The sequence below is a fragment of the Chlorocebus sabaeus genome, chromosome 14, assembly GCF_047675955.1.
Source record: "Chlorocebus sabaeus isolate Y175 chromosome 14, mChlSab1.0.hap1, whole genome shotgun sequence".
Lineage (NCBI taxonomy): Eukaryota > Metazoa > Chordata > Mammalia > Primates > Cercopithecidae > Chlorocebus > Chlorocebus sabaeus.
The window spans coordinates 44,056,653-44,070,458 of NC_132917.1; the positions used below are offsets into that span (position 1 = coordinate 44,056,653).

At 44.1% G+C, this 13,806-nt stretch overlaps 1 protein-coding gene across 1 annotated transcript in view; it reads left to right on the top strand.

The window, feature by feature from the left end:
- SLC3A1 (solute carrier family 3 member 1) overlaps window positions 1-13,806 on the top strand; it is a 39,374-nt gene that overhangs the window by 13,057 nt on the left and 12,511 nt on the right. The window contains 2 exon segments of the mRNA XM_007970766.3: window positions 11,423-11,542; window positions 12,455-12,579. Coding sequence (XP_007968957.2) covers window positions 11,423-11,542; window positions 12,455-12,579 — 245 coding nt within the window.

Sequence of the window (13,806 nt, forward strand, 5' to 3'; positions counted from 1 at the left end):
TTGTTGTTCATTTGTATATCTGCATTGTAGTAATGTCTATTCAAATCCTTTGCCCATTATTATTTTATTTTATTTTAGATAGAGTTTCGCTCTGTCACCCAGGCTGCAGTGCAATGGTGCAGTCTTGGCTCACTGCAACCCCAGTCTCCCAGGCTCAAGTGATTCTTGCACCTCAGCTTCCTGAGTACCTGGGACTATAGGCACGTGCCACCACGCCCAGCTAATTTTTGTATTTTTTGTAGAGATGGGGTTTCTCCATGTTGGCCAGGCTCGTCTCGAACTCCTGGTATGGAGCAATCCTCCCTCCTTGACCTCCCACAGTGCTGGGATTACAGGTGTGAGCCACCACACCTGGCCCTTTGGCCATTGTTAAATAGGGTTGTCTTTTTATTATTGGGTTGTAAAAGTTCTTTACATATTCCTTTTTTTTTTTTTTTTTTTTTTTTTTGAGACAGGGTCTCACTCTGTTACCCAGGCTGGAGTGCAGTGGTGTGATCTCGGCTCACTGCAACCTCCACCTCCTGGGTTCAAGCAACTCTCCTGCCTCAGCCACCCAAGTAGCTGAGATTACAGGTGCACATCACCATACCTGGTTAATTTTTGTATTTTTAGTAGAGACGGGGTTTCACCGTGTTGGCCAGGCTGGTCTTGAACTTGTGGTCTCAAGCAGTCCTCCTGCCTCAGCTTCCCAAAGTGCTGGGATTATAGGCATGAGCCACTGCACCTGACCTCTTTATGTATTCTTGATACATGATTTACAAATAATTTTTCCCATTCTGTTGGTTGTCTTTTTACTTTCTTTTTTTTTTTTTTTTTTTTTTTTTTTTTTTTTTTTGAGACGGAGTCTCGCTCTGAGGCCCAGGCTGGAGTGCAGTGGCCAGATCTCAGCTCACTGCAAGCTCCGCCAACCGGGTTCACGCCATTCTCCTGCCTCAGCCTCCCGAGTAGCTGGGACTACAGGCGCCCGCCACCTCGCCCGGCTAGTTTTTTGTATTTTTTAGTAGAGACGGGGTTTCACCGTGTCAGCCAGGATGGTCTCGATCTCCTGACCTCGTGATCCACCCGTCTCGGCCTCCCAAAGTGCTGGGATTACAGGCTTGAGCCACCGCGCCCGGCCGATGATGTCCTATTTATTTATTTGTTTTTTGAGACAGAGTTATGCTCTTGTTACCCAGGCTGGAGTGCAATGGTGCAATCTCGGCTCACTGCAACCTCTGCCTCCTGGGTTAAAGCGATTCTCCTGCTTCAGCCTCCTGAGTAGCTGGCATTATAGGCATGTGCCACCACGCCCAGCTAATTTTTTGTGTTTTTAGTAGAGACAGGGGTTTTATCATGTTGACCTCAGGTGATCTACCCGCCTTGGCCTCCCAAAGTGCAGGGATTACAGGCATAAGCCACTGCACCTGGCCCAATTTATTTATTTTTTTCTTTTGTTGCTTGTGGCTTCAGTGTCATATCTAAGAACCATTGCTTAATCCAAGATCACGCAGATTTACTCCTATGTTTTCTTCTCAGTTTCTTAGCTTTAACTCTTACATTTTAGGTTGTCTGTGATCCATTTTTTAATTAATTTTTATGTAGGGTGTGAAGGTAAGGAGTCCAACTTCTTTTTTTTTGCATGTGGCTATTCAGTTATTCCAGCAATATATGTTTAAAAATACTATTCTTTCCCTACTGAATTATCTGGCAACTTTTGTTGAAAATCAATTGACCATAAATGCATGAGTTATTTCTGGACTCTCAATTCTGTTCCATTCATCTATCTGTCTGTCCTTATGTCAGTACCACACACTGTCTGAATTACTAGCGCTTTGTAGTGAGTTTTGAAATCTCGAAGTGTGAGTCTTACAACTTTGTTCTTTTTCCGTATTGTTTGACTATTCCAAGTCCTTTAGATTTCCATACGAATTTTTGAGTCAGCTTGACAATTTTTGCAAATAAGCCTGCTGGGGTTTTGATAGGGATTGCATTGAATCTGTGGTTCACTCTGGGGAATATAGCCATCTTATATTAAGCTTTCCAATCCATGAACGTGAGATGTCTTTCCATTTATTTACATGTTCTTTTATTTCTTTCAACAATGTTTTGTAGTTCTCAGAGTACATGTCTTGTACTTCTTTTGTGAAATGTATTCCTACAGACTCCTCAGTTTTAAGCCTTTTTTTTTTTTTTTTTTTAAACTATATATGTTTGGTGATTCCAGAATTTGTATGAATTGTTTTGGAATCTGTTCCAGAAGTAAGCACCATGAGTGAGGGCACCTTGTCTCCATGGGGTTGTGGGGTGTAAACATGGTCAGCAGACTAACTAGGGGTTAGTTTTAAACTTCTCTGGTAGCCTGTGGACTCTCCTCTTCTTCATCACCAAAACTCCTTTGCATACCCCCCACGCCTCACGCTCTCCCCACACATTCTATGTGCTAAGTGCTGTACCTGGATAGATTAATGCTCAGAATCAGCCTAATTTACGAGGTTTTGTGATCATTTTACAGAGAAGAAAACTGAGGCTTAGATAGGTAAAGTCACCATCCTTGGGAGTCATGGTGCAGGATTGAAATCCAGACACTGGGACTTGAGCTCATGCTCTTAACCACAATCCTACACCTGCTTTGTATGTGTAGGCAATGTATGTGTTTCCTTCTCCATGCTTCGCTTCTTCTGTACAGTTTTTTCAAGGAGGTTTTCAGTTATAAATTGATAAATGTGAGTGTAAACCAGCTGTTTTACAGTTGGTTTATCAGGCAGTGGATTTTTCCAGTCTCCTTGTGGCAACAGTGATGAATTGTCTGGGGATGTTTAGACAAGTGTGATAAATTCTGCCAAAATGTGCCAGCCAATACATTAATTATTTTTTTGACTAACCCAGCTGTGCTCTTCCAGATACCCAAGACTTGGAGTGTGTGGATAGGATCCTTATTTACTGGTCCTCTGGCTGAAATCCCTCATGTGATGAATCATTACTGCCTCCGGTTGAGAGATTAGACTTTATTTGCAAGACTGGTTTAGAAGATTTACTGTTAGAAGTAAATAAGAAATGCTGAGAAACTGAGAGGAAAGCCTCTTTGCTCCCGGAAAGGGACCTTTGGCATGAAGGAGACTTCTGTCACCCTCCTCCCCACCTTACCCCCAGCAGTGCGTGTTTCTGCAGTAGAGTTAAGCAGGTTAATAATTTGCAGCTTAGAGGGTTTGTGTGGAGGAGGCATTTGGAATGACTTGCTTGCATACCAACTTGTACTCCTGGAGCCTGAGCCCACTTCCTCCCCGCTCCTATCAGATTTTGCTTTATCTGCACAGTGGGAGGCTGGCATGCGGGGAAATTACAGCGGAGAGCACCCTCTGCTCTCCGTCTCTTTCTCCTCCCCTTTGCACTGGCCATCAGGGGACTTGGCTCTGCTCTGAACCTCTTAGGGCTTGAGTGCTTTACCTGAAGAAGTCAGAAAACCTTCTCTGAGGTATCAGGGCTGTATATTTGTATACTATTTTATACTTTTCCAATCACTTTGGTTTTTACTGGTCCTCCAAATTTCTTATTTGACAAATGAGGAAACTGAGGCACAGAGAGGTGAAGTAACCCAGCAGGTTAGCAGCATGGCAAGGAAGAGACTCCAGATGGCCTGGCCTCATGTGTGGGGTTTGGAGTGATCCTAGACCTGCCATATGGGAATGCTGAGCCCCAGGGTAGGGACTGCTAGGGAGACCCAGCTGAAGAAGGAACCCAGAGCATAGGTGTAGGCTCTGTTCTTTCCCTACTAAGCATGATACTGCTGGAGGCAGCGGCTCAATTCAAAACACAATTCACTCACTACCTGCTTGATTATCTAGCTCTATGCTTGATAATAATACTTGTGCCATTTATTGCACCTCCTCTATGCCAGGCACATTATTATAATAATTCACTCATTTAACAATAGGTATTGTGTGTCTTGACCACATGCTAAGGGTGTAGGGGCTGGTAAGATAGATACCTCTTGTGGCCATCCTGGGGCTTATATTCTGAACTGGGAGGTGGACAATTAAACAGGCAATTACAATAAAATGTGCCAAGCGGTCATGACAGTAGGAGGTAGGCATACACAGGGCAAGCGTCTGACCTGGACACATTTTGCAGAGGAGGTGAAATACCTGAGGAACAGGCATGAGCCAAGTGAAGAGGCATGGGGGGGAGTGTTTCCAGCAGAGGAAAGCATGGATTATGACACATTAGAGGTGCTGGGAGTTGTCCAATATCACTGGGATGTGATATATAGAGCAGGGAGTGACCCGATGAGACTAGAGAGGTCACCAGGGTCCAGGTCAGGAGCACCACTGAATGCCCTGGTAAGGATATGGGTTTAAAAGGTCTTAGGTATGGACATGTTTTTGTTGTTGTTGTTTTTTCATTTTGAGAAATCAGCCTGGTTTTGGAGAAGGGGTTTGAGTAGGGCAGGTTTTGGGGCTTTGGGGCCAGGGAGGAGGATGGTGCAGTAATCGGGAAAGAAACTCTGGTGGCTTTAGGCCAGTGATGGAGGCATAGAGGTCCTGAGAAATCATCAGGACTCTGAGAGGAGTCCCGTGTGAATCCCAGGTTTCAGATTTGAATGTGGGGTGGGTGACAGGACCATTTTCTGGGACAAGAGACACAGGAAGAGAGAGGGAAGTATCTTCGGTATGGAGAGTTGGAGCTGCCTGTGAGACATCCAAGTGTTCAGTGGACGGTGAGATATAAGGACACTGGGCTGGGCACGGTGGCTCACACCTGCAATCCCAGCACTTTGGGAGGCTGAGGTGGGTGGATCACGTGGTCAGGAGTTCAAGACCAACCTGGCCAACATGGTGAAACCCCATCTCTACTAAAAATACAAAAATTAGTTGGGCATGGTGGTGGGCTCCTGTAATCCCAGCTACTCAGGCGGCTGAGGCAGGAGAATCGCTTGAACCCATGAGGCAGAGGTTGCAGTGAGCCGAGATCATGCCACTGCACTCCAGCCTGGGCGACAGAGCAAGACACTGTCTTGGGGGAAAAAAAAAGATATGAGGACACAGAGCTCAGGGAAAAGTCTGGTCTAGAGGTAAAATTTTGGGACTTGTTAACATGGCTGATGTCTACAGAGCTCAGGCAGGTGTTTGGTGAGAGAAGTAGGCTGGGTAAGGTGAGCAAGAGGGTCAACTGCAACTTAGCTGGAGCAAATTGCTCACGTGCGAATGAGGGCCAGGTGTTGGTAGAGCTTCCCATTAAAAGAAAACACAAAGGAAGCCAGCCTAGCAAATAAGTCAGAGCGCCCTACAGTTGCAATTCTGCTGCCACCACTTACCAACCATGACCTTGTCAAAGGCACATCATCTTCCTGAGCCGCAGTTTTCTCACTGGTAAAGGGGGACCAATAATGGTATGTACCTAATGGGGTTACGTGAAGATTAAATGGTTTAACCTTTGTAAAGCACTTAGGATGCTGTGTTTTTTACTGTATACAGTACTTGTTAAATAGTCAGTAAATTGGTAAGTAAATAAATACTCTTGTGAAGTGAAATGTCCAGAGGGTGTAAGATTGAGCCCGAAGAACGGCAGAAGAGACAGAGAAGGGAGGCAAACCAAGGGGCAGGGTGTAACGGAGCTAAGGTATCTGAGTGTTTCTACAAGACGAGATTGGTCAACAGTGTCAAATGATGCAGAGAGACTGGGTAACATAAAGACTGAAAGGGGTCCGGGCATGGTGGCTCATGCCTGTAATCTCAGCACTTTGGGAGGCCGAGGTGGGTGGATTACTTGAGGTCAGGAGTTCGAGATGAGCCTGGGCAAGATGGTGAAACTCCGTCTCTACTAAAAATATAAAAATTAGCCAGACATAGTGACAGGCACCTGTAATCCCAGCTACTCAAGAGGCTGAGGCAGGAGAATTGCTTGAACCCGGGAGGCAAAGGTTGCCGAGCTGAGATCACACCACTGTACTCCAGCCTGGGTGACAGTGAGACTCCAGCTCAAAAAAAAAAAAAAAAGAAGACTGAAAAGTCAATTGACTCTGGCAGCAATACCTTATTTGCTCCATACAGAAACCCTCCATACTATGTTATTGATGGAGACACTGAGCCTTAGCCGGTCTTGCAGATGCCCTGTGTCATGCAGCTGGACAGCAAGAGAGCTAGGTTGTACCCAGAGGGTCAGATTCTGAAGTCCTTGATCTTTCCTCTACTTCCTGCTTCTGGAGGAGTTAGCAAAGAATTTTTCCAAGATTTCTGAACATGAGTAGGGTCAGTTTTCTTTCTCTTGTCTCTAAGTAAAGGAATAGTTTCCCCTGTACTCTGAAATATCCTTTCTCATTCCTTCTTGAGATGGACAACCTGGGATTGATGACATTTGCAAGAGGATGTCTTCTGTTTGTTTTTGTTTTTGTTTTAGTAGAGACAGGGTCTCACTTTGTTGCCCAGGCTGGTCTTGAACTCTTGAGCTCAAGTGATGCTCCCACCTCGGTCTCTGAAAGTGCTAGGATTACAGGCATGAGCCACCATGCCTGGCCAAAGAGGATGTCTTCTCTATCATCACATGTAAGAGTAGACAGAGCTTTTCCCAAACATGGCTTTTAAGGTAAATGGGCCCCCAAATGTCAGCCATCTAAAAAGGAAAGACTTGGCTTGAGGTTCTGTGCATTTGGATATGTTAACTTGCTTCCTTAATGTTGACTTGCTTTCTTTTCACTCAGAGCAGTGAGTTATTTAAAGAGAAAAGAGTTAAAAGGTTCCCAGCGGAAAAATCAGGAGTGTGTGATGTCATGGGAGTCAGACAGGAGTCAAGGACATAGTGTACAGTCCAGTTCCCAGAGTCCACGGCACCTATGTGGGTCACTAGACCTAGCCAACTCAGGCTCTGTGCCCATTTTTGCATCTGGAACCCTGGGGGACCTTCACTGGAGTAAAGAGGGTTAACAATTAAAATCTGAAGCTCTCTTTTCTCTCCTGGTTGAGAGAATAAATAGCATGAAGCAAATATTTTTCAAGAGCAAACTTTGGATTATCTTGGTGATAATCTGAATTATCAGCATTTAAAATGACTTTCAGAAAATATCCATCAAGCTTTTACTGTTTTGTCTCATTAAACAATGATAATATTTTCGATTATGCCAGGACCATAAACCATCTGTGGGGTACAAGTTTCTCATGTTTAATGTCAGGTCAATATTTCACAATGCTGAGATCTGGACTCTGTAAAGAAAAGGACTGACTTTATTTTAGGAAATCAGTGCCCAAAAGCTTGATGTTTACACAGAGTGGTGCTTCATGTTTTCCCACATTTTTGTCAGAGGCTGCTTGGATGCCTTCAGTTATTCGTGCTCTGCCCCAATCAATGTTCACACTTTAAAAGAACAGCACCACCTGGGGGTGGACCCGGGTTGCGTGGGGTCTGAAGCTCATAGTAATTTAGGGCCTTTTAAAATAGAGCACAAAATTAAGTACAGAAAAGTTGGCATTTATTTAGAATGAGCAAAGAAGGGGAGTTAGATGGGTGAAAGTGAGAGGTCTTGAAGCTTAAGTTTGGTTAGCTTCATAATAAGGTCACTCCTGAAGCCACTGAAAACCTGTTCTAGAAATGAGGTGCCTTGCTTTGCCCCAAGTCTTCTCTAGCCCATTCTCTGATGAATGGCTGCCACTTCCTGCTTGCCAGTTGCAAACCCTCCCCAGGGCGAATTGCTGTTTTACCCTCTTGTATTGCCATGTTTCTCTTCTTTATCTCAGCTGTGATTTAAATATTTTTGTGTTGCTATTTGTCTAGCTGGAGATTCTAAAATAATCCGGGAGACCTAGGGCTGTGTCTGTTGTATTTTGCTTGTGGTTGTAGTTCCAGGGCTTGCCTAAGTGCCTGGTATATAGTAGGAGCTCAAATATTTACTGAATGGATGAATTTGGTAAAAGAGAAAGGCACTAGTAAGAACAAATTTGTTTTTTATGCCCCAGAGAAAAATTCCACTGGGTAGAGATTACTGGAGGTTATTTGGGTCACCTGTGCCCATGATAAGAGTTATTCGCCCCAGAACCTGCTCTTAGGTATAAAAAATTGATTCGAGCTTCACTGTTCAAAATCTCAGCTTAAAGTGAATTGACGTGAGCAGTATTAACCCTTGCATTTAGCTGTTGAGACTCTTGACTTGAAACCTCCATATTCACATGCAGATAGAAGAAACGCTTCAAGTCAAACAAGGATATGCTTTGGCTGTGTCCTCTCCCGAGTCTCATCTTGAATTGGAATTCTCATAATCCCCAGGTGTCATGGGAGGGAGCAGGTGGAGATAATTGAATGATGGGTGTGGTTTCCTCCGTCCTGTTCTCGTGATAGTGAGTTCTGATGGTTTTATAAATGGGAGTTCTCCTGCACAAACTCTCCTGCCTGCTGTCATGTAAGATGTGACTTTGCTCCTCATTCGCCTTCTGCCATGATTGTGAGGCCTCCCCAGCCCTGTGAAACTGTGAGTCCATTAAACAGCTTTACTTTACAAATTACCCAGTCTTAGGTATGTCTCTATTAGCAGCGTGAGAACAAACTCTAATACACGAGTGAATTGTAGGACAGTTGTCATTTGGGATCTGTGGCTCTGTTCCCCTCCACAGGTGAAAACTGGTTGTTTAACTCTAGTACTTTACTGATGGTTCTGCTCTAAAGTGATATATACATTCCTGTGAAACCTTCCATACAACAACAGATGCGCCAAGAGAAAAGTAGGGAGAGCCACTGTTCCTTTGCAGAGCTTGTGAGCAGGTGCTAGAGCAGGCCTCGCTGGGAGGGGCTGGCTGGGGGGTTGAGGCGGGTAGCTGAGGCTCAGGCTCTCTGCTTTTCAAGGTCACCTGGTCCTCCCACCTGTCCCAGTACAGGCCAGGCCAGCCTCTGCCTCCATGCTTGGCTCATGTTGTCCCATTCCCACCCTCCCTTGAAATCCTACCAGGTCGTCTAGGTCAAGTTCAAGCTCTAGCTCTTCCTTCTCCTGTTGTGCCCACCCACATTATTTTGAAATGTCTTGAAGCTCTTGCAGCCCTGTAGGCAGAGGTATCTCTGCTCATGAGGACCTGCATTATTAGGTGACCATCCCTTTTCCCACATGTCCCCAACTATTCTATAGACCTGAAGCCAGGGAACATGCTGTACTTCTGTAATATTTGGTTATTCAGGCTCAATACGTCATTCTTTCATGCTACAATTGGTTCACCAAGTACCAGGTGCTGTGTCAGAGGCCTACAGATGTGTACCACCACACCGAGCTAATTTTTCATTTTTTGTAGAGATAGGGTTTTGTCATGTTGCCCGGCTGGTCTAGAACTCCTAGGCTCAAGCTATCCTCCCACCTCAGCCTACTAAATTGCTGAGATTACAGGTGTGAGCCATCACACCTGGCTAGAAAAATCTTTTCAAGGTTCGTCCATGTCGTAGCATGTGTCAGCACATCGCTCCTTTCCAAGGCCAAATATTCATCATATGGACAGACCATTGGGGTGGCTTCCATTTTCTGGCTATGATGAATAATGCTGCTATGAATATTTGTGAACAAGTTTTTGCGTGGACATAAGTTTTCATTTCTCTTGGGTATATACCTATGCATGAAATTGCTGGGTCTTATGGTAACTTGATGTTTAACCTTTTGAGGAAATGCCATACTATACAGTTGATTCTTCACACATCAGATCTTTAAAAAAATGTAAGTCAGCCCACAGCCTTTTCTGCTTAAAAATCCCTCCAGAGGTTTCCCATCACCCTCACACAAATCCCAGATCTTTCCTGTTAGCTACAAAGTTGAGCATGATGAGCTAGTTCTCTTTACCTCCTTCTACTCACTTACGCTCCTCTGGCCACACTGTCCACCCCCTACCTCCGCCACTGCCCTCTTTTTTTTTGAAACAGGATCTCCTTCTGCCACCCAGGCTGGAGTGCAGTGGCATGATCTCGGCTCACTGCAACCTCCGACTTTCAGGTTCAAGCAATTCTCATGTTCAGCCTCCCAAGTAGCTGGGACTACAGGTGCATGCCTCCACGCCAGACTCGTTTTTGTGTTTTTAGTAGAGACGGGGTTTTACCATGTTGGCCAGGCTGGTCTCAAACTCCTGGCCTCAAGTGATCCACTCACCTCAGCCTCCCAAAGTGCTGGGATCATAGGCATGAGCCACCGCACCCGATCTAACCACTTATTTGCACCAGTCTTCATCTCTCTAATCTTTGGCTTCAGCATTAAAAATGCCTGGGAACCAGGCAGGCCACGGTGATGTGCTCAGGAGCAGGTGAGGCATGGGAGAGGCTGAGCAGGCAATGACTACCTTCTGTCTAGCAAGGTGTGTTGGGAGAGTAGGGCAGGAGAGGAGAGAGCACCAGGGGCATTCATACAATAATTGGATTTCCAGCACACACCTTAGGAAGAAATTCTGTCACCAAAGAATAAAATGCAATGTATGAGAACCTGGATTTTCAGGCTTAACTATTTTTGCTTGGGATCAATTTTCTGTGAAATTAAAGCCAGTGGAATAATGTACGTTTCATCTTTTTAAAGAAGGAGTTTTGCCCTTGTTGTCTAGGCTAGAGTGCAATGGCCTGATCTTGGCTCACCACAACTTCTGCCTCCCGGGTTCAAGTGATTCTCCTGCCTCAGCCTCCCGAGTAGCTGGGATTACGGTACCCGCCACTACGCCTGGCTAATTTTTGCATTTTTAGTAGATACGGGGTTTCATCATGTTGGCCAGCCTGGTCTCAAACTCCTGACCTCAGGTGATCCGCCTGCCTCAGCCTCCCAGAGTGCTGGGATTACAGGCGTGAGCCACCGCACCCGGCCTGTTTCATCTTTTATTATCTGAGTGTCTTCGAGACAACAGTTGTATCTGAGTTTTACCACAGGATCATCACTACTCTTAGTTATTTACTCGGTTGATGGTTGATTCTATTTTGTTTTGTGTTCCTTCCATATTACTCCTAGCAGGAGATCCTTTAATACCTAAGGACTTCACCTCTCATTTGCCTTCCTAGTAAGGAGTGAAATATTTAACTATTGAACAATGTGTTATTTTCTTTTAAATTTGCAGTGACACTTAAGGAGTTGGGCATGAGGGAGATAAGAAACTTTCCCGGTTTATCCTGAGTCCTATCTTTTATTATGGTTTCATTCTTTCATTTCTAGTGGATTCTCTAAGCTTTGGAAACATCCTCATAACATCCATTACAAATGTAACTAATTGTAATTCTGAATTCAAATATGAAGGAGGTGTGGGAGTCACTAAATGCAGTTACTTGAGAGTGCATTATAGTAAGGCAGTTATGCTAAATACATAAAAAATAGGCCATGTGAATACGTGAATACTGTGCTTGTTCTGTATGTAGATATCTATTTTATGATGCCAAATCATTAACAGTCAAAACTTTTATGAAACATTGTGATAATAAAGCGTAGTTAATGTAACCAAGCATTTTGCTTCTTCATCTTTAGGAAATTTTACGGTTCTGGCTCACAAAGGGTGTTGATGGTTTTAGCTTTGATGCTGTTAAATTTCTCCTAGAAGCAAAGCATCTGAGAGATGAGATCCAAGTAAATAAGACCCAAATCCCGGTAAAGTTTTATTTTAAACGTTTTTCTTTTGCCTTTTCTGAAAATGTCATCAGAGTGTTTTCTTTCTCAGCCTGAGATACCAATTACAAAGATGAGTTTTGTCCTGTGTCTAGCAAGCACCTCGATTCATTTCTTTAGGAAATGCGCAAGAGTTTCAAATGCATATGCACGAGATGTTTTTTTTCCACTGGTTCCCTCCAGAGCGAGGGATCCCTTGGAGTCCTTCAGTGACAAGGGTTCTGAAGACATGGACAGTGTGGCCTCTACCAAGGGCCACAAAATAGAGGACATTTACTCCTGCAATTTTGTCATCTGACATAAGTTCAAGTGAGGAGGCCTTGGCTTGTATGAGATGTTGTCTTTTGTTTTGATTCTAGGAGATTATTGTCATCCTAGAAAGACATAAAAATGAGACATTGACGTAGAAATCCTACAAAGATATAGAAATCAGGAAAAGTTTACTGAAACCCTGAGAAAAGTATAACAGTAAGGAGAAAGGATAGTGGTGGCAAAGAAACAAATTTAAGTGCATGACGTTAATATTTTTGTGAGCAGATAAAGTATAAGTGTAATAATGAGCTCTATAACCACTAAGATCATTTTCTTTGTCTTTAAAAGTGTCTGAAACATTTTGACAATTACATGTTGAGGAGGACTTTGTAATCAATGTTTTGCTTGGTAAAATTTATTTGCTAAAATGGGTGACAGTTTATTAGAGAAATATTGCTTAGTAGATTTATAAAGTTAACAACTTGAGCATCAAATGAAGTATTCTTCTCCATCCACAAAACCATGTTTGAGTGTGTGTCTCGCTTGGCTCGAGCCCTTTGAAGAGGTTGCCTACATTTACATAGAGCCAGCTGTGGGCATGCGACGTATGAAATGATAACCATGTCGTCCTGGCTTTCAAAGGACACGGTCACACAGTACTCGGAGCTGTACCATGACTTCACCACCACGCAGGTGGGAATGCATGACATCGTCCGCAGCTTCCGGCAGACCATGGACCAATACAGCACGGAGCCCGGCAGATACAGGTGACCACGGCACATGCTCTCATTCTTCCCAGGCTTAGTGTGTGATCTGCAGTGTATCCCTCACAACCAAGTGTATTTGGAGGTTCAAGTAATAATGTAACAAACCTGCATAATTATAATTGATTACAGTTTGGTTATACCAGGGCCTGCCATATTCCTTTCCTGTTTGCTTACTTTGCTGACTTTCAGTTTCCTCTTTTGTAAAATGATGCAGATCGATCACACTACTTCTTCATAGGCGTTTTGTGAAAATTAGGTTAATTAAAAAGAGATTATATTAGCTATATGTTAACCATGAACCATTGTTTTTTTCTTTTTTAAAAACCAGCTCCAGGCTGGGCACAGTGGCTCATACCTGTAAACCCAGCACTGTGGGAGGCCAAGGCAGGCGGATCACGAGGTCAGGAGTTCGAGACCATCCTGGCCAACGTGGTGAAACCCTGTCTCTACTAAAAATACAAAAATTAGCTGGGCCTGGTGGTGGGCGCCTATAATACCAGCTACTTGGGAGGCTGAGGCAGGAAAATCACTTGAACCCGGGAGGCAGAGGTTGCAGTGAGTCAAGATTGTGCCACTGCACTCCAGCCTGGGCAACAGAGTGAGACTCCATCTCAAAAAAAAAAAAAAAATAATAAGAACCAAAAAAACAGAACCAGCTCCAGCTGGGTGCAGTGGTTTATGCCTGTAATCCCAGCACTGTGGGGGTTCGAGGCTGGCGGATCACCTGATAGTGTTTGAGACCAGCCTGGGCAACATGGCGAAACCCTCCTCTACTAAAACCACAGTAACTAGCCAGCCATGGTGGCGCATGCCTATAATTCCAGCTACTCGGGAGGCTGAGGCAGGAGAATTGCTTGAACCCGGGAGGTGGAGGTTGCAGTGAGCTGAGATCATGCCATTGTACTCCACCCTAGGCAACAGAGCAAGACTCCATCTCAAGAAAAAAAAATAAAATACCAGCTCCTTCTCTGTAGTATTATTTTTATCATTGTTATTGGATATGTAGTTTCCTTGTACAGCATGAATCCATATGTTTCAGCTAAAGTATTGGGACCACAGCTTTGGAATCAGGTAGGCCTGAAGGAGTCCTGCTCTGTAGCTGTGTGATCTAGGGCCAGTTAATTAATATAAGTCTCAGTTTTCTCATCAATAAAAAAGTGATAGCAGTAACCTCTATAAGGCTGTTGTGAGATTAAATTAGATAATGTATATAAAGTACTTAAAGTA